This window comes from Camelus bactrianus, chromosome 11 (genome assembly GCF_048773025.1).
Source record: "Camelus bactrianus isolate YW-2024 breed Bactrian camel chromosome 11, ASM4877302v1, whole genome shotgun sequence".
NCBI classification, from domain to species: domain Eukaryota; kingdom Metazoa; phylum Chordata; class Mammalia; order Artiodactyla; family Camelidae; genus Camelus; species Camelus bactrianus.
Window position 1 is genome coordinate 24760360 of NC_133549.1, and position 27651 is coordinate 24788010.

General features: G+C 37.7%; 1 protein-coding gene across 7 annotated transcripts in view; it reads right to left on the minus strand.

Moving 5' to 3' along the window:
* Positions 1-26972, minus strand: part of PLEKHA1 (pleckstrin homology domain containing A1) — a 46216-nt gene extending 19244 nt beyond the window's left edge. For 3 of the 7 annotated variants that reach the window (XM_074373502.1, XM_074373506.1, XM_074373505.1), the window contains exons 1-5: positions 26592-26823; positions 13387-13547; positions 10057-10113; positions 7743-7788; positions 1478-1575 (exon numbers count right to left, since the gene is read on the minus strand). In XM_074373502.1, the coding sequence (XP_074229603.1) occupies positions 1478-1575; positions 7743-7788; positions 10057-10113; positions 13387-13527 (342 nt within the window). In that variant the 5' untranslated portion in view covers positions 13528-13547; positions 26592-26823. The other 4 variants (XM_074373503.1, XM_074373504.1, XM_045506505.2 and 1 more) reach the window with 4 other exon arrangements.
* Positions 26973-27651: the final 679 nt, after the last annotated feature.

The following is a 27651-nucleotide window of genomic DNA, read 5'->3' on the forward strand; positions in this document are numbered from 1 at the left end:
AAAGAAATTTTCCAAATAGAGAATATTTATTGAGTTAAAAACAATCAGTTGAAACTCTTTAAGAATTCATACTTCTGAATAAGTTCAAAAAATTCCTTTCCTGAAACTGCACAAACCTAAAATAACTTCTGCTTCATGTACAGATCAGATGCAGTGCGTGGGTGTTTTCTGTCATGTGGTAACAAGCTGTTCTGGTGCAAGATAAAAAAATCGACTTAACTCTGAGAACAGCTTTAGTTATATTAACTCTTTATTGTGTTATGATATAAATATGGAATCATTCATTTTAAATGGAAACAAACATATGCTGTCTTTCAGGGCATATGTTTTGAAAGAATAAGTCGTTTATGGTCAGTAAATAATCTCATTTTAGCAAAACACACTTCAATTTACACAAATCTTACACAGGATCTCCTTCCTGACCTTTTCTGGGCGGGCCTACTCTGTTTCTCTACCAGTGTTGAGAAGAAAGGGAAGGAGAGGCTTCATCAGGGCATGGGATCTGTCTACTCGCTTATGGTCAGCAGGAGTAAACTCTCCCAGAGAAGTCTGTTTTCTGCTTTAGGGTCAAAGAGTAAGGATGGAGGCTCTTCTATTCAGGAAGCAGTGAGGCACTGTGCCTCAGAGTTAGGATCCAGAGTCAAGCCGACTGGGTGTGGCTCACAGCTCCACAATTACCACCTACGAAACCTGTAAAAGTTACTCAACAATTCTAAGCCTCCCTTTTCCAGATAATTTAGGTAAAACCTTCAGTGCAAGGCCTGGCACACTGTAAATAATCAGGGCGTATTAAAATTCGTCAGAAGACCAAGAAGAGAAGCCCGGGCTGGAAGGGGAAGCTGCAGCACAGAAAAGGAGTGCGGGCACAGCAGGCCTGGGAACTGGAGGGCAAACAGCTGCAGCAAGGAGTTTCGAGCCTGAGACAAAGGTCCAAGGACCACGTAGGCAGGACTCTGGCTGCCACAGCTCTTCAGATCAGTCCCTATCAGTCCCTTCTGAGCCCTGCCCAGCCTCGTCCTGCTCCTAGCTTCAACTCCCACCACATCTAACACCAGTCCCAGCCCCAGCTCAGAGGACAGACGGAGGCCTCCTCCTATTCCCTGGGTGGGTGGCTTCAGGCCTCTTAATCTACTCTTAGGGTCAGGTAGGGGAGAGGACACAACCTCGAGGCAGAACTCTACAAGCATTTTCCCCTAGAAACACCACTGTAAAGTGGTTAAAATCTGCAGTAACATGTATCCTTATTAAGTACACAAGGGGTTAAAAAGGCATCTATCTATGGGCTGATTTTAAGGGCCAATAGTTACCGTGTACAAGAAAATATATTCCCATTATAAACATCGGTTTTTTAAACAAACTTTGAGTAAGTCTGGGACAAACTGTTGGTAAGCTGAAGACATTCAGTAGGTATATTTTCAAAATGTAAAAATCACTTTCAGACATTAAAATTTTTTTCACAAAAAATACAAATACTTACTGTAATTTTTATAGCTTTGTTCAACACATTTACCCATTCTACTAGGTCCTGCTGATCATTGGCTTGTAGGAAATATTTCCTCATCCCTGCATTCATAACTGTTGAGAGAAAAAAATAAACTACAACACATGAAATTTTGCACTTATTATCTCTAAGTTTATGTCTGCAGCAGCTGAAAAATCTTGCTGGTTTCAGTACAGTGACTCTTCAGCCTGACAAAATGTCAAACCACACATAAAACTGCTTTTATCACTCAGTAACATAGGTAAAACTCTTACATTTAATGGCCACAGTTTTCATTAAATGTGGAAATACAACAATATATTTAGCCAATCCTCTAATGAAGAAAATTTAGGCTATTTCTAAATTTTGAAATTGTATAAAATATCCCAGTGAAACAGCACGTAAATATACTTCTCCATACTTGGGCTAGCATTTCTATAGGATAAATTTCTTAACATAGGCTTGTTGGGTCAAAGAAAATTCACATTTAAAATTTTTTATAGTATAGGGAACTATGTTCAATATCTTGTAATAACCTTTAATGAAAAAAAAATATGAAAACGAATATATGTATGTATATGCATGACTGGGACATTGTGCTATACACCAGAAACTGACACATTGTAATTGACTGTACTTCAATATAAAATAAATAAATAAATATATAAAAATTTTATAGATATTAGCAAACTGTCTTCACTAAAGGCTGTTCACATTCCTACCAACAGTACATGCAAAGGCCTGTTTTGTGTAATATTCCTCACCCCTAATATCGTTTTCAGCCCCAAGGCTCTGTAGCAATGGGGCTGCAAGTCTGCAAACAATATTTTCTAGGCTTCCTTGGCAGCTTGGGCCATGTTCTGCCAATGGGAGGTACTGCTGGGAGACTGGAAGGTGGGAGGAAGGTGAGGAGAAGGACTCTCCTGCAGATTCCTGCTTTTGCTGATCTCCCTCCAGCAGCAGCAACACACAACCAGCTACTGCTTCAGGCTCTTCTGCTACTCCCTACACCAGCCATGCAGTCCACTCACAAGTCCCCTCGGACGCCAGTCACTAGCTCCATGGTGGCCCCTCCTCAAAGTCCTAGGTTCTGGTAACACCATCCCTCTTCCCTTTCCTCTCTCCAGCTGAGAGGGTGATAGCTGCTTCATACAGTTTCTAATTTCTAGGTTATTCCAGCATTCCCTTTGTGCTCCTTCAGCCTTTCATCTGCTGGGAAACCAATTCCCTGTAACAAATCCCCTGGGTTAGAAATGCCCAGGGTGGTGTGCTTTCCTGACCCGATCCTGACGGATACAGCATGACACTCTGCCAACCTAACTGGTGAAAAACTATACATTGTTTAAATTTGAATTTCTTTGATTACAGAGACAAATTAGTTTTATATGTTTATTGGCCATCTGTGTTTTTTTTTTCCAGCTACCTGCATTTGTTTTATGAGTTCTGTTTATCTTCTGTACCCATATTTCTCCTGAGTTGTTCATTTATTTTTTTATTGATATGTAAGAGCTTTTATATTAATCCTTTCTGTTTTATTTCAAGCACTTTTCCCAGTTTGTCATTTGTCTTTTCACTCTGTTCATTGTATCTTTGATCAAACAGAAATATTCTATCAGTCTTTTTCTCTTCCTTTAATGACTCTAGATTTCAAGTTATATTTAGAAAGATGAAACTCAAGATTACAAAAAAACCACTTAATTTTCCAACCACATGTGTTTTCTCTATATTTATTATCTTAATACATTTGGAACTTTTTATGCAATTTAGTTTGTATAATACCCCTTTACTACCTACTTCTATAAAGCAAAGCATACCTACGTATACAGCTGTCAACAAATTACTACAGTCAACCTTTAAATTAAAGCTTATTAATTATATTTTAGATAAATTCATTTTTAAAAACAAATATTATTTGAGGAGCTAAGGCATCTGAATAGCTACAGTGCTGCAATTTTTTTTAAATATACAAATAGCTTCCAGAAGCCTCCATCAAAATTTTAAATAATATACTAACACTCAGTTGAATGTGACTATAGGAATGAGGAAATGAAAATCAAAGAAAAAAAGGGTATTTCTCAAATGCACAAGATTTTGAAACTGACACAAAGACACTAAACCAGAGCTTCCTTGAATTGATACGAGTCTCATCTTGTGAAATGACATAAATCAATTAGTCTGGACCTAAAGAAATTTAACACACTATAAAGCCATTCTTTTATACCTTAGTAGAGACTGGAGAAATTGTAAAAGCCATGAATATAAATTAAGATAAATTAGTAACTCAGAAGGCTATTATATATGTCAATATACAGCTTTTGTTTTTAATTTCTAGCAATCAGTAAAGCATCTTTTCATAATCTTTTTCCAGATTAGGCAGAAGCTGAGCTCTCCTCAAAATGGCTTTTTCTCTTCAATGTTGTTTCAAGCATCTGCCAAGAATATCTGAAGAGTTTAAAAATTTAAGCACTTGGTAATACATTACACCTGCTTAATACATACAGTTCTGAATAAATAATATTTATATAAGGATCTCTTTTAAGGTAAATAAAAGAGGCAAATATACCTCTAAAAAGACTCTTAGCACACTTTGTGGTCTGAATAAAAACTCAAGTGCTTTTAAGTTTTACTTCATGGTAGGAAGAGGTATAGTGATATGATGGGCGGGGGGCGGATCAGAGCCTGGAGTCAGCCAGACCTGACAAGCTCATGCACCTACTAGCAGTATCATCTTGTAAAATGCATTTAACCTCTGAGCCCCATTTTCCTCATCTATAAAATGGAATGCTATCCGTCCCTTCCTTTAGGGGTGGAGGTGATGTATGTGAAGAAACTGATGCAGTGCTTGAACAGAAGAGATATCCTTGTTAACCACCTTTAATCAACACCATCATCTGGAGATTTCCAAGTAAGGAAGCATTGTGGAAAATGGAAAGCAAATTACTACAAATTAATATTAGCAATGTTGGGGGTAGGGTGGACAGGGACAGGAAGAGAAAGAACTTTAAATAACAACAACAACAACAACAACAACAACAACAAAACTACATGAAACCTGTAAGTCTCTGTGCTTTTAAAGCAATGATTCCACTGTGTATGATAAATGTATAGCAGAGGCTTGAGTGCTCACTACCTTTTCACTTGAGTACTTCTTTATTTCATTTCAAATCTTTATCATCAAAGTGAATACATCAAATGGATAAAATGTGAAGCATAAACATTAGCTTGACTCCAAACAAAAATCATTTCACAACCTAGGATCAACTGCTTATGGTTCAAACATGATTATGGATCAAATGGTTATGAGTCATTTTTATCGTATTTCTTTGCCAATTTTCTCCCGTTTTCTCTATTCCCTCTTCTTTCCCTATCCTTTCCTTCCCTATTAGATGGTGACTTTCTTAATGGAAGCTTTACTTTTATTTCCCTCCTATTATCTTTGTTCTATTTTTAGCTTTCTTTGACTTTTTCATCTGAGTTTTGCCTTGTCTCCTGTTCCCTTTCCTAGTTGACAGTCCTCTCTCATCAAATGTCATGTAATCCTGGGCTGTCCATTCATACTCAAAACAAGGTACTAAAACACTGATTGGAAACTCTCCTAAATACACACAGGGTTTCTGACTGGTGGACTTTACTGCATGGCAAGCTCCCCTGGTAGAAACATCCAGATGTCAGTGCCTACAGCTCTCTTCTCTGGGGGGTTCAGATTCTTGTCCCACACCCACCTGGCTGCCTGACGCTCTGGGGCTAGACAGAGGAAAGGGCTGCACCCAGCGTGCAGACTTTCATTTAATCCTCCTGTTTCCCATTTCATGCCTCATCTCCCCCCTTCTCTGGGACTAGTGTCTCCAGGCACATAGCCTCACAGATTCTATTTCTGGAGATACTACACATGCCATTCCTTGCTGGGATGGGGGAAGGGTGGCTGCCTGCCTGGGCCAGATGGAGGCAGGAACCAGAGACGGTTTCTTATACAGACATTCTAATGAACCCCTGTTTTCAGTCCCTCCCCTCTGTTGCTTCCCTAGACAGGATTCAGCACCTAGTCTATTGGTGTGGGGGCAGGACACTGAAATGACTCTGCTAGGTCATTTACTCATCTTCCATCCACTCTTCATCTTTATACACTATAGATTACAGGTGTCTGCTAGCTTCAGCAAAGATGGTTTGAATGTTTCTTGTTCTCAAGGTTTGGAGGCAATATAAGAGGAAAGTGAGGATGAGAAGTCTTTATGTTGCCATTTTGAATGGAATTTTAATTCCATTTTAGAGACCAGTGCCTCTCTCTGAAGGCGAACATTACAGAATCTTTACTCCCTCTGGTAGTGGAAGACTAACACTACTGGCAGACCAATAAAAAAACTAACCTTAATCTTTGATTTCAACTAAACACTCATTCTAAATACTCCAATAACTGAATGTCAAATCCCTTACTGTATATTACTAGCCCTTCAAACTGTACGAGATTTTACATTAGAGATGTGTCAAGAGTATGTACACAACACACTCTAAAACACAAGCTTCTGTCACTTGACTTGCCCTCAGTAGCCTTTCACTCACAAGGTTCTGAGATATTTTCCTATTTAGCAACCAAAAGTTATAAATTTGTAATGACTTTTTATTAGTTTTTTAGTGGTGATAAAGACATTACAGAGGATTCTCTGAACAGCTATATTACATCCTGCTCATATATTTTCTTACTGGACATATATGATTGCCATCAGATGCTATCCCTAACAGACTGCCTACAGAAGAAACCTACTCTTTTCAAGCAAAACAAAACAAAGAAACTTAACATCAATTCTCCTCCAAGAAGCATCTTTTCTACTTTAACGTAAAAGAGTCCCTTTTGGTGTCAGCTGGAAACTCCTAACTTTTGTCCCTTTCATCACTAATGTCCACTAACTTACTCTCTGAAAGTGTATCAATTCTCCCAGCTTCAATGATCACCCACTATTTTAACAGATTCTAACTTTCTCCATCCTTGATCTTTAAGCACCAACCAGTCCTCAACTACTGTCACCAGAATATTTCCATTTGGATGTTTCCTCCACTCCATTTCAAACTCCTTACCAAACATTTTATCCTGTCTAATCAGCTCTCTTTGATTCCTCATTTTTCTTGAGCAAACCTACCTGACACCTCTCTCTTCCCTCCGACTCCCACATATCCAGTCACTGAGTCCTTATTCTTTACCTTCCAATATTCTTTATCCCTCCTATTTCCCCCAACGCCATCACCTTAATTCAGGCTCTTACATTAAGAACAGTAGTTTAAAAGTCACTTAACTAATTTATCTGCATCAAACTCTCCTATCCATAAAAAAAAAAAAAAAAAAAAGTCAAAAACAAACAACAAAACCTTCCTTCACCTTATACCTACTTTCTAGATGCTAATTTACTGCCTCTTTTAAAAAAAAAATCGACTTGTCAACATATTACACCCTGACTCCTGCCTTCCTTCTTACTTTCTAGTCTCTCACCAATCCCTCCAGCTTTGCTGAGTGTTCAGTTCCCCACACACACCACGTTCGTCTCCATGCACGCCTCTATCCGTGTGGGCCTCCCATCTTTTCTCCCCAGGGATAAAGGAGGATCAGGTTAGACTCATTAAGTGTAGCTCCCCTGATGCCCAACATCCTTGATAAGAATTTGAAGCTCTTCCTTTGTGATTCTTTACTAGATTGTACACCCCTTTATCTACAACTGTGATAAATGCAATGATAATTACCTGGTTTGTATCTGCCCGTGAGGTAACCAGCCTGTGAGATTCTTAAGGGCAACAACTGCCTCTTATTATTCACATAGCCCCCATGCCAAGCATACTGCACATATACTAGTCATTCACTAAAAGTTAATCAAATACCCTCAACTACCCCTGCCCACAAACTGTAAATGTCTCATTACCCACATGCTGCAAACTAAGTCCTTTCCACTATTAAAGTATTTAATATCAAATAATGTCAGGTAGAAAGTTTAAAATTAATCTTGCTGGATGGGATCACTATAAATGCATAGATAATGACTACCCGTGGGCAGAGAGGGAAGAGACTGACTGGGACAGGACACAGGAAAGAGGATCCAGGGGTGGAGGGGCAGTTTTATTTCTTCACCTAGATGGTAGTTTCAAGGGAATTTGCCTTAGAATAATTCATTAAACCAAAGGATTGTGTTGTGTGGTTTTCGGTGACTATTTTCTCTTATAATATGGTGTAATTATATTTGTCTAACTTAAAATAACTAACATATAAAATATGGCTACTCACCAAAACAGAACTCAGCCTTTGGCCTTAGCTTAGTTGCATCGCTAACCTAACAAGAAAGAGAGATGAATCACTCACTTCTTCATACGCTACTGTAACCAACCTTACATACTATGTGAATTTCCACATGTACGATTTCCCAGTAATCTTACACATTTAGCACATGGATCTAAAATTAAACTTTAAAAGTAACTGGAAAAGAACTATAAATTAAATTTAGGACATGTGTTCCAATTGTAAGATGCTTAAAACAAATGATACTTCCATGTTCTCTCTGAACAAAATTTTTTTTTTCCAAAGGAAATGTGAAGAAATTGAAAATAAACCATTAAGTTTTATGGTACACATATAAATGTTTTTGGTTTAATATAATTTTCAAAATGCCCTCAATGAATAATACTCCACAGAAACTGAATTCGTCTCAAACTGCGTACTTCTAAAGTAGCTGTGAACTATAAGAGGAAATGGTGGTGGGTAAGGGGGAGATGGCATATTTAATAGAGTCCAAAAGTAGGCATTAATTTGTAATGAGGAACTCAAAACGGCACTGGATCCCCACTTGTACATTCAAATCCCCCAGGATGATGGGCCCCCCCCCCTTACTAATGCAGCACATAGCTCCATTTAGAAGGTGAAGCAGCTAGCTGCACCTGGCTGCTGCCAGCCCTTTCAATAAAGTGACTCTCTTGTAAGCCCACTCATGACTAGTGCCATGCTGCTGCCCAGGGTCAGAAATGAGAATTCCTTCTGAAGGTACAAAACAGATGCTACAATTCTAGTCTAGGATTCCTGGCTGATCCCAATTACAAATTGAGAGTTCCAAGTCACAATGAAATTTGTTCCAGGAATAAATTCTGGGGAAAAAGTGGCATATCTAAAGTAGAATACAAGTTGTATAATTCAAACTTCAGTAAACTGTGAGACAGAGATAAAACTTAACAGAACTACACAGACAAGAACATATCTTTAAAAGGAAGCAGTGGAGGAGGGGAAGAGCTGGCCAGTCTGCTTGCTTTACTGAGTTAATTCCTTAATTTTTAAAAACACTTCTCATTTTTAAAAAGACTGGGCAACAAGCAATTGAAAAGATACAGACACATGGACAATTTCTACCTCAACTGCCTATTCTAATAAAATAGGCCTTTCACTATCACTTCATTAAGAATCAAAACTCCTTGGCAGCATATTTACATTATAGTTACATGTAAACATATACTGCAGGCAATCATGTGAGGGGAAGGAGATCTGAAATTTATTCTATAATGGAATTCCATGCTTCCTAATAATAATCTTTGTAGAATTGAAGCTGCAAGCTACCCTGAAGTATTACTAAGTGTCTTATATTTACAGGAACACTTGAAGTATATTTAAACAGTATTTGTTTTTTTGCAAATTTACATAATATGGCCTTAACATAAAATGGTTCTCTTTAAATATGTAATAATTCTAATTGTCCAAGGACAAAAATTTTTTTTTCGGTCAATGAGAGAATGAATAGCTCCATTGTGATAGTGATAACAAAGCTATTTATCAAAATATCTGTCATTTAAACAGAGGCACACTTGTAAATTGGTCTTCTGTTGAAGCTAACAAACCCCAATACATGCGTAATAGTATGCATATTACTCAGTCATACAGTGTGGCTCCTTTTCATATCTCATCTCAAGTCATCATCAAGCTTATTCTTACTTTGCGTAAAACACAAAAGACCCATAAAGCTAGTTCCTCAGCATCTCTGTCTCAGTTCCCAAAACACCAATAAAAGAAAGTAAGGGGGAAAAATACTTTATACCAAATCTAAATTTTTGAAGACAAAAGAAAAATAGTGTTGCAAAATTCTGGAAAAATAAACAAGCAAGAAAACAAATTAGTAGAGACAAAGTGAAATGAGGGAAAAATCATTCTTTCATCGTGAAGATGGTTCATAGTTTCCTCAAAGTAAAACAGAAACAAAAAGTCAAAAGGTAATGAGATAAAAAAAATTACAGTTTAAATAAATAAACACAGACTTAGAAAAATCTTCTCCAGACTTCCCAAAGACAGAACCTAATTGTTAAGGGATTTCTCCCCTTCTGATGTTCATATATCTGATAATAAAAGTTTGCAATTTGCTGCATCCTGTAAGTTAACTCCATATTCTTCCTAATTTTGTCAAAAAACTTCCTAAACATAATAATCAGGTACTGTGTTCAGCAAGATATGAATCAAACATCATCATTAAATGACAAAGAGAGGAAATCGGTCTTTTTCATTCACAATCTCATTCTATGGGATTTTAACTCATGCTTGAATGTAAGACAATATTAGAAAGACTTACCTTTGAAATGTAGGTAAGTTTAATGGCTCCAACACGTGATGATCCAGAAGGTAGGTTCTGTAAACAAATTATTAATATCTAATTATTATTCAACATTACTAATTTATTTCATATAATAATGTTCTACATACACCAAAAAAGTTAAGAAATTAGATCGTTTAATGTCACATTTTACATTTTTTACACAGAATTTTACAAATTAACTTTTCAGTTCAAGTATTTACTAGGTCTGAAATCAAGTTGACAACACGGATTAAAAAATGGAACTCTATGCTGTTCCACCACAATGCATTCTATAACTAAAAGGCTATTTTGTTATCACTGTAGCTAAACTTTTCGTTTTCATGAGCTTAACAAACCATCAACAAGATCTGGTTTTGTTCCAGAAAACAACGAGAAAAACTATTTAGAGACATAAAACAAACGGAGCTGTAAGAAATTTCAAGAGTATACGTAATACTTTGTTCTATTAAAATTTTTAATCAAAAATCTCTCTTTAAAAAGATTAGATTTTCTCTCATTTAAATTATGAGTATTTATTATGCCATTACTAATCTACATTGACACCATTTTTCAAAAAAATTGATACTTTTTAAACCATATGCAGGGAATGTATATATTGCCACTTTCATAAAAAATATTTTTATTCTTCCCTTAACAAATTTCGGATGTGGTTTGAATCACAAAAGAGCAAAGGGTAAAGAATTAAGAAGAGACTCATTCTGGCTGAGGCTATCAGGAAAGACTGCAGAGTAACGAACAGCATTTAAGCTGGACTCAAAGAAAAATTCCGAAACACAAAGAGCAGAAGAAGAGAGTATTCCAGGCAGAGAAAACACATGAGCTACAGCCAGCAGATGAGGACGCCAGAAGCTCTGTACTGAGATGGGAAAGCTGCTGTGCTGGGTTATCATACAGGCTCACATAGGGTTGAAGTGGGAAATGGTGGCTTAGGAACTTGAACTAAGAACCTAATCACAGAGGACCTAAATAAGAAACAAAGTAGCCAGGAATTTATACTGTAAAGAATGTGAATCCATTAAAGAAGGCTTGTGAGCAGTTTTGTGATCAAAATTGTGCTTTAATTACTATATCTTACAATATAATAAACTAAATGGATTATAAAGCGGGAAGATGGAGGTAGAAAAACCAGATAAAATAGTCTGGAAAAAAGTAATAAATATAAATGTAAAGACTGATAGAAGATTTCAAAAGTAAAAGTAAAACAATCCTGATTTTGGAAGTTTCCTCCATTGTAGATTAAGGATCAACTTTTTAACTTGCTTTATAATAATGTACATTAAAAAAAAAATCTATGGGTGTATTTTCATGAATGATTAAGGTATCTTGCTCAAATCTCTATAAGCTTAGTGAAAATAGTTAATTACATGGAAGCCTAGACATTTAAAATACTTAAGATTCCCAAACATGAACTAATTATTGTTGATATGGACAGGTCTTTTCAAAACTATCACATCTATGTAAAGTAAACCGCTTTATGTTCTGCTTTAAACTATGTACAAGTTTCTATATATAAATCATCAATATGTATACAAAATCAAATTATAGTTTTTTAATGTCTAATTTTAAATGGTTGTGTTCTTACACAAAATGTTCTATGCTTCTTTTTTTTTTAATTTTGGACAAAGGAAATGAAATGTTAAAATACCTTCAACATCTCCCAACCACTACCAAAGTGACTTTTTTTCAAGCATTGCTACCCTTCCACTCAAAACAATTATTTTTAAGTCCTCCATAAGTCTATTATTTTAACCAGCTGTGTATAGCTCTAATCTCTTATGTGAGGAAGAGAAACAAGCAACTATGTCATGACTGCATGCCATAAGGGGTCCTAGATTAAACAGTGGCACAGTACAAGGAAATATAAGTAGCTGGGAGATAAAAGATATTCAAAATAACTAGAGTCTATGAACTGGTATGATTGCTGCCAAGTTCAACCACAAAAAAAGTGGGTTTCAAAATTTGTTACTTGACAGTGAGTAAGGAATAATAAACTAATATGACATTTAAGATAAAAAGGGAAATAAACCATTTGTTATAAGTTCCTTTATTCATTCTGCCAGAATAATTTTCCAAGTTTCTTCAAATTCACTTCCTAATAAAGAGACTTAATTATTTAATTCTCCACCATTACTCACACCATTAACACAACACAGAAAGTCCCAAATTGATCCCTCGTAATATACTAGAATGGATTCTTAAACCAACGGTTAGTAATGAAGAAAGCAGTGATCAGACAAAGAATGGCTCCCAAGGACAAATGAGTCAAACTAATTTTCTTTTATTATCAGGGTTATTATGACCAGTTAAACAGTGCTGTTACAGCAGTAGGATCAATGGGTAAAAGATACAAGGAACTAGTTTTTGGCTCACGGAACAAATAATAATTAAAGCTGTCTCAAATATAATAAATACTTTTTAGTTATGTGTAGTTCAATCAACAGTTAAAGTGAAGATCAGGGGTACATGGGTTTCTTGCATTAAGGAGAGGCTGAATTAATACTAAGGTCCCCTGCAACTTGAATTCTATATAAATAAATATAAATGCATGAACACATATGTATTTTGTCTAATTTAAAGTCACCATAGGCAAAGAATACTAAACTAGTTGTTAGGGGATCTGGTTCCTGCTCTCTGAAACAGAATGGATCCTCCTACCAGGCCCTGCTCTTCCTTAACTCTTCGTACCTCACCTGCACAAGGAGTCCACTAGACCAGATCAACTTAAAAGTCTGCTAGGGACTCATTCTTGCAACATATTTCTTAATTTGAATAAAAAGGTAGAGAAAATCTAAAACTACTCAACAGGTGATCTCTAATTCAAGCTCTCTCACAGATCTTTAAACTGGGATTCTAACTTTTAATTTATGGTATTTACCTCCAATAATTTGCTAGGCAACAATAAAATCAAATTCACGAATGGCTGACACTCAAATATGACACTACAAGATGAAAGGACTCACACATGCAAGAATGTCAAAAAATAGCAGTCTCTATCCTAGGGACCGTATCTTAAATCTAAATGATTTAAAAATTTTTTTACCAGAGATGGAATGGGCTCTCCCAAGGAAGGAAAATGTAAACACATGCGTTAAGTTTTTATCAAATAAACTTAGTTTCATCTTCTGAAATTCAAGTAAGACAGCAGGTGTTGGGGGTACAGGGCAAGGAGAGAACAGCCAGCAGAAATAAATCTAAACGTATGTTGGTTAGGAAGACAAATCCTGCCACCTACACAGTATACCAAATACTTTAATAATGAAAATTCTTGTATGCTTTTGAAGAGGTAACCGTATGGATTTTACAAACCTGCGGATTATCCATGTACCATACAAAACTATCTTCTCTGGTATCCAGTATGAAGTACCTCCGAAGAAATTTCCCACTGTTTTCATTTTCTTCAATGTCTAGAAAACCACAAATGCGATTCTGACGATCCACATAAGGCATTTCTGAGCTTGCACATTACACTGTAAAATAAAAACATTAACAGTAAGTACTTCTCAGTGGACTTCAAGCATAAAACAGGCTATGGTAAGGTTTATTCAACAAAGAGCTTGCTTTCCAACATTAGGTGAGGGCTGGTTAATGTGAACACAAAAGCATGGGCAAAAATCACTTGAAATTAAGCTTATTGTGAGTGATTATTAAATGCAACTGTACACATTGATGGGGACAAAGGAGAACTATTCATCTTAGTTGAATAATTTACTTACTTTTTTCCATATGATCCCCATTTCACAGTTAAGATATTTAACACTGAGAAGATTAGAGAACTAGTAGGTAATGAATCAAAACATGAACACAAACAAGCTTATACTGTGCAGCACAGTGAGCTGTATTCAATATCCTGTAGTAACTTATAGTTTAAAAGAATATGAAAACAAATGTATGTATGTTTCTATTAAAAAAAACATGAACGCAGATTCTTGAACTCTAGAACTTCTATCTTAACCTTTACATCATCCTGTCTCTCTAAAATCCTTTTAATTATTAAAACCAAAATGAATCAAAATAAAGCTAACATCATGAAGAGAGATAAGCAGGTATTATGTGCCTCCTAATGGAAGACACAAGCATCACCAATGAAGTGCATATAACAACAAGATGTTCTGATCAAGTCTCCAAATTTCCCTATATTCAATTTCCAATTTACAGGAAACAAAGAACACAGAGGAACATATAAACTGCATTGTAGGTATTCAACCAGCAAAAGCGGACTATGGGAAATGCCAGGACAAACAGCCATTTCCTCAGCAAATAAATTACTATAGGGAAAGAGAGAGAGAAGTTACAGATTAAAAGAGACTTGAGAGGCACATATTCTGATTCTAAAGGACTGAAATTTCTGTTGTACTGATTAAACTTAAAACCCATGATTTGGGTAAAAAGCAGTTGTTTCTAGCCATTTTCTCTAAAAACCATAATGTGATTCCCTCCTGATGTGATGCAAACCTGCAGACTGTTCCTACTCTGGTACTGCTATAGCCAGTGTCAACACATTTTGGCAGGTTGAATTTATTTATATAACTAGTTCTTCATTTAACTTACAGTGTAAATTCAATTAGAATACGCCCTGATACACTGCACATCTTAATCACTATTCTATATGCAGCCAGAAGAACATCAAAACACATCAAAAAGTTTTAAACTATTCATTCATTAAAGTTTGATGTGTGTTATTACAAATCTGGCATTTAGAGGAGATAATTTTTTAATGAACTTACCCAAAGTTTTTAAACATTTCCAAAACGTAGTCAGAACTTGAAAAATCAATACACTATACCAACACATACTACAGGCAAAAACTATCAACTTGTGTGGTACTGCCATGAGGACAGACATAGATCAAAGGAACAGAACTGACAGACCAGAGAAGAACCCATACATCTATGGCTAACTGGTTTTCAACAAGAGTGCCAACATCATGCAATGGGGAAAAAACAGCCTCTTTAACAAATGTTGCTGGGACAACTGGACACCCACATGCTAAAGAATTAAACTGGACCCCATTTTATACTATATACAAAAATTAACTCAAAATAAATTAATCTAAATATAAGAGCTAAAACTATAAAACTTTTTAGCATAGAGGAAAATCTTCATGACCTTGGATTTGGCAATGAATTCTTAGATATGATACCAAAAGCACAAAAAACAACAACAAAAAAAAAGACAAGTTTTTTTAAAAAACAAAACAAAACTTTTTTGCATCAAAGGCCAACAAGAAAAAGGCAACCTACAGAATGGGAGGAAGTATTTGCATCAGGGTCTAGTCTACAGAATATGCAAGTAACTCTTAACAACTCAACAACCAAAAAACTCAACTGAAAAATAGACAAAGAACTTGAAAAGGCATTTTGCCCAAAGAAGATAACCAAATGGGCAATCAGAACACAAAAAGATGCTCAACATTATTTGTCATTAGGGAAATGTAAACTAAAACCACAATGAGATACCACTTCATACCCACTAGGACAAATACAATTAAAAGAGGAAAATAAAAAGTATTGGCAAGGATGTGGAGAAACTGGAACCCTCCTACACTGCTGGTGGGAATGTAAAATGGTGCAACAGCTGTGTAAAAGTTTGGTAGTTCTTCACAAGTTAAACACACAATTACCATGTGACCAGCATTTCCAATCCTAGGTATATATCCCAAAGAACTGAAAACAGATACTCAAACACTTACACAAGAATGCTCACAGCAGCACTATCTGCAATAGCCAAAAAGTATAAACAACCCATATGTCCATCTACAGGTGAATGGATAAACAAAAATGTGATACAGCCAAACAACGGAATATTATCCAGACACAGAAAGGAATGAAGTACCGATACAATATATCCAATCAAAATTCAAGGATACTTTATATAAAATTTGACATGGTAATGCTATTATACATTGAAATGTAAATGACCTAGAAAAGCTAAATCTATCTCCCAAAGAATAGACTTACATTACTTAATTTCAAGAGTTACAATAAAGCTATGGCAATAAAAACAGTGTAGGATTGGTGAAAAGATATAATAAATCAATGGAACAGAATAGCATCCAGACACAGACCCATACATATACTGTCAGTTGATTAATTTTCAACAAAGATGTCTAGGCAATTTCAAACATGGTCTTTCAACAAATGGTGCTGGAACAAGTAGCTATCCATATGGAAAAATATTAACTTGAAATGGATCAGAAACCTAATGTACAATTAAAAAATTAAAAAGCATCTAAAAACATTATTTATACACACACACACACACACAAATGAAGGTCTTGGAGTACGCAAAGATTTCTTAGATATGACACAAAAAGCCTGAACTATATATGGTTGCTATACTGGACTTAATCAAAATTAAAAACTGCTCTTTGAAAGACAACGATAAGAAATCAAAAGACAAGCCACAGAATGAGAGAAAATATTCTGTACACATGTATCTATCAAATTACTGATATCCAAAAACAGGCAAGGAATTACAATAAGACAAACAATCAGTTAGAAAATGGGCAAGAAATCTGTATAGACAAGTTAACAAAGAAGATATGCAGCTTTTTAAATAATAAAAAAGAAAGAAAAAGGAAGACATACAAATAGTAAATAAGCACAAAAACACGCTCATCATCATTAGAAGATACTGCAAATCAAAACTGTGAGATATCACTACACACCTATTAGAAAGGCTACAACAAAAACAAACAAGGAGTGGGTGGGTATAGCTCAGGGGGAGAGCACATGCTCAGGGTCCTGGGTTCAATTCCCATCACCACCACTGAAAAAAAAATCTGACAATACCAAATGCTAGCAAGGATGTGAAGCAAATGAACACTCATATTGCTGACGGGAATGACAAATGGCACAGCAATTTGGGAACCCAGTTTGGCAGTTTCTCAGAAAGTTAAACATATCCCTAACTACATGACCCAGCAATTCCAATCGAAAACTTGTATTTTCATAAAACCTGTATGCAAATATTTAAAGCAACATTATTCATAATTAGCAAAGAGCAGAAACAACCAAATGTCTTCTGACTGGTAAATGAAGAAACTGTGGTACATCCACAATGAAGAAATACTACTTAGCAAAGTAAGGGAACAAACTGTTGATGAACACAATGTGGGTAAATGTCAAATGTACCTTGCTAAGTTAAAGAAGCCAGACCAAATGGCTACAGGAATGGAGAACAGATCACCATGAGTGGGTGGAGAGAGAGAGGTTGACTTCAAAAGGTAACTTATGGAGTGACAGAACTGCTCTGTATCTTGATTCTGATATGACACAAAATACGCATTTATCAAAACTCATAGGCTCATACACTACAGAGTGAGCTGTACTGTATACAAGTTTAAAAAAAAAAAACCTACAGTAAATAGAAAGCAGATCAGAGTTCCTAGGGCTTGTGATAGGCCTGACTACAAAAGAACTTGAGAGAAAATTTTCTGGCAACATAAGTGTTGCATATCTTGATCGTGGTAGTGCTTACATAATTACATGCATATATCAAAACTTATATAGAACTGTATACTAAAACAGGCAAAATTTACTGTATGTAAATTAGACCTCAATAATGCTGAATTTAAAAAAAAAAAAGATGCCATCAACACTCACCAGAATGTCTAAAATTAAAACAGACTGACAATACCAAATGTTGTCGAAGATGTGATGCATCCAGAATTTATGTACTGTCGATGGGAATATAAAGTGGTACAATCACTATGGGAAAAGTTCTGGCAATAAAACCAAACATACATCTATCCTATGACCTAGCCAGCCCGTTCCTAACTATTTGCTCAAGAGAAATGAGAACATATATGCATGCAAAGACTAATTCACAAATACTTAGAGCAGTTTTACTCATAATAGCCCCAATCTAGAAACAATCCAAATGTCCATCAAAAGGTGAATAGATCAATAAAATGTAGTATGCCTATACTATGGAACAGCACTCTATAATATAAAGGAACCACTACTAAGTGCAGCAGTATGGTCAAAACTCATCAAATTGCAAACTTGAAATGAATACATTTTATTGTATGTAATTTAAACTCCAAAAAGTTTTTAAAAATCCAGCAGCAATGAAAAAAATTCATTGACATATTTGACTATAAATAACTCTTTAAAAAATTTTGCATGGCAAAAGCCTGATCAAGTTAAAACCAGCAGAAAATACTTGCAGCTTCTATCACAATACTCGCAGCTCATCTCCCTAACACTTAAAAGAGTTTGCAAAAAATGTCAAGGAAGATATATCAAAAGTTCAATAGAAAAATGGTCCAAAGACATTAAAAGACATTTTACAGAACACAATATAAAAATGATCCTTAAACATATAAAGAGATGCTCAACTTCACTCATAACAAGAAAATCCCAAAATAACATACAGAGATAAGTAGGCATTGCTACCACCGTCACAAAAAAAGGCAACCAGACCTCACATGCCCCCTAGAATTCACACCATGTGTAAGACATTCACGAAAAAAAAAAAAAAGGCATAAAAATACCTGAATCTGACCAAGACTCCAGATCCAACTACAAATTTATAGGAAATAAAGACAGAGGAAGGACATATTAGACTCTATCACAGAGATTCAAATAGCAAAATCCAAACTATAAGAAATTTCTCAGGACAAACAGCATGCTTTCTTCAAAAATAAACTCCAAGGGAGTAAGGGGAAAGAAACTGGAAGAATCAATAAATTAAAAGACTTAAAAAGACAATCACAACATGTGAACCGCTCTTTAAATCTTGTTAAAAACAACACTGATTCATCTAAGGAGACTGGAAATTTGAATACTGCCTCATGATACTAAGGAACTAGATATGTATTTTCAGTATGACGATGGTATTGTGGTTATGTTACTAAGAAAATGCACCCTTATTATTTAGAGATATTTACTGATACAAAGATAAAATGTTATCTGAATAACTGGGAAGGAGGGAATGGATGAAGGAGAGATGGCCGGGGTTGACAGTTGTTGGAGCTAAATGATGGATACTGTAGTTATACAATTCTGTCTACTTTTGTGGATGTTCACAATTCTTCATAACAGAAATTTTTTTTTAAATCTATGCCACACAGAGGTACAATTTCTCATCTATGAGATTGGCAAAAATTTTAAAGTTTGACAATACACTATATTGGTAAGGCTGTAAGAAAATAGGGACTCTTACATTTGCTGGTGAGAATGCAAAATGGTACACCTACTGAGGTGAATTTGTCACTGTTTAACAAAATCACATATGCATTTATCCTGTGATCCAGCAATCCTACTTGGTATTGTAATTCTGAAACTATTTATATGATAGAACTTCACATGCATCATAGGATAATGTAAACATATTGATGCTATCTATGACTATTTAAAAACAAAACTAATAAAACAAATTTTATTTGTTATTATGAACCTAGATTTCCACAGTAAGAGAAAAGATGTACAAAAGCAAAAGGAAAAATTCTATACAATACATCTGAATTAGAGGTAGTATGAATTCAGGATCTTTGAAAATATGTTAGTAATAGAAAAACATCACTTTGCAATTCCAGTATAATCACTGATTTAAGCAAGAGTATTCAATGAACACTAATATCATGAGAAAAGCGGTTGTTAGATCATACAGTCTCAAAATTATCACCCCACAGTGTTCCTATCTAATCACAAAGAGGAAAATGTATCTTTACAATGGAGGGATCTTTCAGCCCCCACCTTTGCCAGATGATTAAGTACCTAAGGAATCTAAAAGCTAGGTACTAATGGGTATCACTCCTCTCTAAACAGACCACACATCATATGAGTCCACTGGTATGAAATACCCAGAAAGAGCAAATCCATAAAGACAGAAAGTAGGTAAGTAGTTGCCTAGGAGTATGGGGTACAAGGGGGAATGAAGAGTTGTCTAGAGATGGGAGGGTACAAGGTTTCTTTTTAAGGTGATAAAAATACTCCAAAATTGACTGTGGTAATAGTTGCACAATTCTGCCAATATACTAAAAATCCCGAATTGCACACTTTAAATGGTGAATTATACCTCAATAAAGCTGTTTAAAAAAAGAATTACACTTGTCTTTTGTCTTTTCATTCTAGAGCACATCAGAAACCTTAAAAAACATTTTCGTCTCCCAGACCTGTGAATGCTGTAGTGTCCCAGGGAATAGTCCACAGACCTCTTCTCTATACACACTCAGTCTCCTGATGAGCTCACTCATTCACATGGGTCTAAATACCGATGACTTCCAAATTGCTATCTCCAGCCCTGGACGCTCTGCTGAACTCCATACTCGTGTACACAACCACCCATGCTGCAGATCTACTTACTTATCTAACAGGCATCTCATATTTAAACTGAACTCCAGATACACCCCCTCAGCAATCTGTTCCTCTCTGTCCTCCCCATCTCAGTAAAAAGCCACTCCCTTCTCCCAGCTGTTCAGGCAAAATATCTTGGAGTCACACTTGATTAAGCCTTCTTTCACTCATGTCATGTTCAATGCATCAACAAATCCTACTGGATCTATCTCCTAAATATATCCAGAATCCCACCACTTCTCACCATTTGCCAATCTGGTCCAAGCCAACATCACCTCTCAGCTGGATTACTGCAAGGGCTTCCTTGCCCTCTTCCCTCTATTCTCAACACAGCTTGTCAGACACATATTCATTAACTATATATTCAAGTGTTTATCCAAAAAACACTACACATATTATTACTTGCCAAGCACTATTCTGAAAATTTAAATATTAATTTAATCCTTATAACAACTTTACAGATGAGAAAATGAAGGCTCACATGATTAAGAAGTGGCAAAGCCAGGATTCAATCCAGGGGAATCTGGCTCTAAAGCTCACGCTCCTCAATAGTATATCATGTTATTCCGCTCAAAACTCAAAGCTGAAGAACTCTGGCTGCCTATTAGAATTACCTGGGAATTTTTGAAAATCCTTATGTCTAGACTGATACCCCTAGACCAATTAAATCAGAAATTCTGGAGATGGGATCTAAGCATCAGTACATTTTTAAAGCTCCCCAAGTAATTCCCATATTCAGCCAAGGTTAAGAACCATTGTTTTAATGCAATCTCATCTCATTCAAAATAAAAACCAAAGCTGTTGCAAAGATACACAGGCTCTACTACACCCCCTCATCCTGTCCCAGTCCTCCCCTTGCTTACTCATCTGGCCCCTGGACTCCTACTGCCCTAGACAAACTCCCCACTCAAAACCTTTTAATTCAAATGCCACTTTCTCAGTGAATCCTTCTTGACATCATATCTAAAATGCAAATGCTCCAAACTGTCCTGCCAACTCCCATCTCCCTCCCCTGCTTTATTCATTTCTTTATCATTTATTGCTAACAAACAATATCGTTTACTTATTTACCTATCGCTGTCTGTTTCCCCACACTGGAACGTGGGCTCCAGGAAAGCAGGTTTTTTGTTTCTATTTACCATTGTTTCTCCAATGCCTAAAACAGTAGCTGGAACATGGAAGGGACTCAATAACTATTTGTTGAATGAAATATTAAGAAGTACATAATTATTGCATCAAATATTAACATTTAAGTTTCCAGACAGAAAGTTGCTTTCTCCTCATGTGATAAGAAATCATTCAGCAGATTTAACTGACTGGCTTTAGATGATGGAAGGAAAAAGGTTCAAATACTATATTTCTGTTTGGATTTATATATTTAGTAAAACTAGTATGAGGCAAGAACAGATAAAATTGTATTAGTAAAACCTAAAACCTCCACAAAAATCTGTCCTTCAGCTTCCCTGGTACTCTAAGGGGTAGTCAGATCATACAAACATTCATAAATTAACATATTCACAGTCAACACTTGATCAGTCAGGAACCATGAAGTCAAAAACTAAAAACGCAACAAAAATCAGAAAGAGACAGAGAAAGAAAAGAAAAAGAAACAATAAATTCTGCACAGTGAAACTTCATTAGATCCACAGGACTTCACTATTATGTAATGATTAGATGTTGAGTAGGGTTAGTCTTGTGCCCAAATTGCTGACAAACTCAAAGCTGAGATCTACAGACATCAAAGATCAAATATCTGTGAAATCTGGCACCAACAATCCCCACACACACAGAGCTCAGGGCTCTGGCACCCCAACCAATGCTAACCATCACTCCACTCTATACAGGCAAGATGACAGAAGAGAGGGAAAAAATGAATAGTCTTCCAAGTGATCAGACAGAACACAGGGGAAGGAAGGGGATACTCACCCCAAAACAGTGGTGGGGGCCCCAAGAGAATCATTCACCAAGATCAGAAGTGCCTACAAGAAGGAGAGATTGTCATCTCATTCTCCGGTTCGATGTCTGCTTATGAAATAGACTGAGTGACTGACCCTGTGCCTATCTGAGCAGGGGGACAAGCAGAATTAATCAGAAACGGCAGGGCACAAAAAGGGGGCAGACCTAAGCAGCCTGTAGGCCACCATTTGGCATCAAAAGGAAGTAAGTTTCCAGTGGGTTAAGTGGAAAGTACAGAAGGTAGCTGGACTTAAGCTGTTTTACTGTTATCAAAAAATCTGGCTGCAGAGAGAAACCCACGTCACCCACAAACACTCACAGGAACCAACAGGTACACTGACAGGATAGGAACAAGGAGGTAGGACTGTAGGTTGGTAAGGTTTACCTACAGCAAATTTTATATCCAGGAACTGTGCAGTGGGGAGTCTCCCTGCAAGATCTCGCCAAAAATTCCAGTTTGGAAGCCTACCAAAAGACATTAACAGCTTGCCATTCTTAATCTAGAGAGGGCTTTAATAACACCAGGTAAGAAATACTTACCCGTTTCCATTTTTCTTCTGACTAGTCCCTGTCCAAATAAGTCCCCGAAGACGGAAGAGAAGAGGTACCCAGAGAGCAGACCACAACCCCTCCCCACTCCAAGGCTTCAGGGAATAAGTAGCTAGATACTGGGGTAAGGGAGGAGAGGAGCTTTAATAGGAGACTGAAGGTTTAAACTGAAATAGATTAGACTTGAGATTTTGATAGCTGTAAATGTTAGAAAAGCTACCATTTGCCCATGAAGTCATGAGGTAGTAGGGAGAGAGATCAGTGTTGAAAAATGTAACTGTCTCATGTTTGTTCTCACCAAGCTCAGACTGCTCAATAACCTGATGACATTCGGAACAGCATTACTGCCCTTGGTGATGAGAAGGAATACCTGACATGGAAATTCCCATGGGGGCTTTGCTGTACCCAGTAAGATGCTACATTAGAAGCTCTCTGAGATCTCTTCCAATTCTGCGTGCCTGTGATTGTCTTTTCTTCAAGAGGTTAAATTGAATCCAGAATCCAGATTTCAATGGCTAAGCTATTAAAGGCTAGCCTGCCTAAAGGAATAAAACCACAACGTTTTGAAGAATAAAACTATCAGATTGACAACTTTGATAAAGGTTCCATGCAGGAAACAGTATTTGAGACTGCAATATTTTTAAGACTCTAAAGACTTATTTAAGTGTTAAAAAATATCCAAAATGACTTTAATTTTCCTTTACATTGAACTGAAATTCCAATTCAAAGAATGCTTATGATACAAAATCCTCAAAATATCATCTTCCTGAATCAAAGCCATTCAACTAATCAAAGGCTTACCAAAATAAACAGCAAACACATGTTTGCTTAAATATCTTCCAGGAATTACAAACTCTCATGTTCTTTATCACACAGCAACTACTAGGAAAAAAATATTACTCAGAGTTCAAATGGTTTAATGTTACTCATTAAGCATTATAAAATCCTATTGTTCCAACAAACACCAACAGGAATTTTTATTTTTAAATTAAAAAATCCCATACATTTATGTTTCTAAAAATAATTAAGCATTATAGACAAGCATCTAAAGAAAGTTTCTGCCCTAAGAACTCCTTTCTGACATCCGTCAATAAATTTCCAAATGCTGTGTACTTACAAACGGTCAAAAGAATTAAAATTAAATTTTAGTATTTATCTCCTACTAAAGCCATTTTACTGTATCATTGCAGATCTAATGAGAGAATCATCTTAAAATGTTAAATCAAATTTTAATGTTATCAATAGTAAAATGCTTTTACTCATATGAAAAAGTAGTATTTGTATATCATACCTCAGCTCGCAGCTCAGGAAGTGACTACCACAGAACTTGAAATTCTCTGTCTAATAAAAGCGGAGTGTGAGTAACTATTGTCACTTCTGAATAATTACTCCATTCTATTCAGAAAACTATCATCCTCATTCTTAAATGACAGTTATTTAAACAAGAACGAGAATAATCATTTAACATCAACATTTCAGTATCAAAGCTCGACTTAAATTACACTTCATAAATAAATTACTTCATAGATTTCATTCTGGGTTACAAATTATCATCAACAGAAGCAACTGTGAGTTTCGCAGTGGGACTATATGAACTTTCAAGTTTAATTTAAGTAAAAGTCTCTTTTTTTTAAGCTGCATTAAAAGTTTTTAGAGAAAAAGCCCCAGGGAAAGATAAAATATTTCCATCTTTCCCAAGTATTTTCCAGGAGTCTTCAATATCATCATACCCTATATTTTAACAACCAACATTCGAGTATTGCCCAGTGACTTTTTAAAGAAAATAACCCAATGCTATTCTTAATGTCCTTAAACAATTCTAAAAAGGTCCTTCCGGCTTATGAACTCATGGCAGTTTCCTAACAATTGTACACTTATCCTGTTTTACTGTCTCTCCTAGCCCATGACAAACTCAAATTTACACACCATCTCTTTCCTATTTTGCTACACTGCTAAAACTTGGGGGGGAGGGATACAAACCTGCTACTTTCCCCTTCCCAAAGCAACAATAAAAATACTAATTAACAAGATAAAGTGAGGTAGGAAGCAGTTTCAATACATATAAACCACATCTCCTTAATGTCCCAAATGTTACGCACTGCTTACCACAAAGGACAAATTCAGTCACATCCCTTGATACAGGTTTACTCTTCAAGATAATCCTGTCAATGGATACACTGTAGGGTTTACAGCACTATAAAATAAATTATTAACTCAAATTCTGCTAAGCTTAAATATTCTTCTTCAAACATACAAGTATACCAAAATGTCACTTCCCCTGGGAAGACATGGCCAAGATAAGGACTACTAAACAAACTCTATCTGAGGAAATATTTTTGCCACAAATGTGTTAATGCGGAAATCTTACAGTAAGAAAAATAATAGGCTTTTTAGTCAGAATGACTCTTACTATTTTTCAAATAACAGCTCTTCAAGTTATTTAGATTGTGAAGAAAAACAGAGTTTTACAAAATGATTTTTCTCAAGTTTCTCTCTGAATCACATAACGCTTGCTCAAAGTTTGCTGTGAAGTGGTTCAATGGCATTAAACTAACATAGAAAGCATGAAAGCTGAGCGCTTGCGGGGGAAATAAAGCAGGCTGATCAGTAGTTCTAAGCTAAAAAGACAACAGTATAACCTCATAGTGCGCTATTGGTTCCAGTCATTGGGCACACAGGAAATAAGACTTTCTACTTAGAAAACTAATTCAAAAAAGGTCAATGACTTCATTAAAGCAAAGAAAATGCTATCAAAACAGACAACTATCAATCGTGAAATAAGAAAACAAACATTATAGGCCTGGAAGGTGAAACAGGAGAGGAAAAGGGCACAAATTGCCTGAATATTTCTTCTATAACCTCCTCCTGGACCTGCCCCCAAACAGACAGATCGAGTTTCGTTATTTATGTGCCCAGCCGAGGGCAGATGCTCCACTTTGGGGCACAGCATAACTAGAATTCTACCAAAGGTAGTAAACACGACTTTCATTGACAACTTTCCCCTCTGATGGTCTATCCAGGAGGGTCAACAGAAAGCATCTGAAATAAACCACATACCACTCAAAACGGCCCCAAAGCGGTGCGACAGGGTTAAAGACCTGGGTTCTGGTCCCCTCCTTGGTCCTACCTGCGTGACCCTGGATAAGTCACCTCCAACTCTGGCACTGGTCGTCTGCACCACTACGGTGCGAGGGTAACGCACTAACCCTGCGTGATGCTCCGGCACAGGGCGGAGCCGACTTCTGACTCGGCGAGTCCTAAAGTGAAAGCGCAATAAAACGACAGAGAACGATGCCCCCAGGCAGTGGAGCCCCCGGGGGCACAGCCCAGAAGTCGAGCCACTTCGACAGGCGTCGGCGGCCGGGAATCCCCGGACAGCTGGCCGGCGCGGGCGTCCGGGAGGAGGGCACCACCGTCCTTCTGAGCAGAGCCACCGACCCAATTGCTCCTCGGCGACGGCGACCGCCGCCGGGCTCCCCACCCTCCTCGGCCGGACGCCGCCGAGGGCCGAGGTCAGGAAAACAATAAAGGAAGGAGCCGCGGGAAGAGGACGCCGCCCCTCCCGCCGCCGGAGCCGCAACGCGCAGGTGAGCCAGCCCCGCGGCCTCGCCCAGGTACAGCCGCGCGGGCGGCCCCACGAGGAGAGGGGTGGCGAGGACGCAGCCGGGACCCTGCGCCGCCCGCCACCCGCCGCCCGGCACTCACCAGCGCCCGCCGGCCCCTCGGCGGACGCGCGGCCGCCTCCCAGCTCGTCTCAGCCGGCGCCGCGCTCCTGGAGCCCGGCCCCGCTCACCCCGCCCCGGCGCGGCGGCGCTTCTCACGGCGAACTTCCCCGCAGCCCTCAGCCGGGAGCACCCGCGCCGCCGCGGCCCCGGGTCCCACAAGCACTGAGCTGCCCAGAGCGGCGCCCACGACGGCCCGCCCGCGCACTGCGCACGCGTACCCGCGCAGCCTCAGCCCTCAGACGGTCGCCGAGATTCCGGAGCGGGCACTCCCAGCCCGCGGAGACTACAAGTCCCGGCAGGCCTCGCGCGGGTCCTGGAGGCGTGACGGGCCGGTTCCCGAGGTCTTCCTGGTTCCAGGGGAGGCGACCTCGGGTGCGTCGGGGAGGGGCGCACGCAGAGCACTGGGCCCTTGCGCTGCGGTGCATCCTGGGATTCGTAGTTTTCGAGAACCCCGGGGCTTGGCTTCGGGGTGGAACTCAGGGTTCTCTTGTGTCATCACCTAGAGCTTCCAGGCGCAGGGATCTTTAAAAATAGGCTTCCTTCATTTGCAGATAATTTGTTTGCAAGCTGCCCCATAATCAGTACAGGAAGCATAAATGCACGGGCTGCTGTGTGACCTGGAGGAAAAACGCCTTACATCTCTTCGCACCAATTCTTTGCTCCTAACAATTTCTCTCTCCCTAGAACTGTAGCTCCACCTCCTACTGAGTAGAACAGGGAGCTTAGAGAAACCTAGAGAATGATTAGTCGAAATTCGATTAGTCGAAAGGCTGGAACATAAATATGTATTATCATAAATATTTAACATGTTTGTTGAGCACCTACTATGCCAAGTCCCATAACAGGCACTAGGCATACACTTGAGAACAAGACAGACACTGTCCTGTCCTCATGGAGAGTGCAGTCTGTAGGGGGAGCTAGTCTTTAAATAAGCAAGATAAATACAGACTTTAATGCAACAGAGAAACTAAGCGAGTTAAAGAGATTAGAGGGGTGGGGGGCTCTTTAGAGAGGGTAGTCAGGGAAGGCTCTCTGAGTAA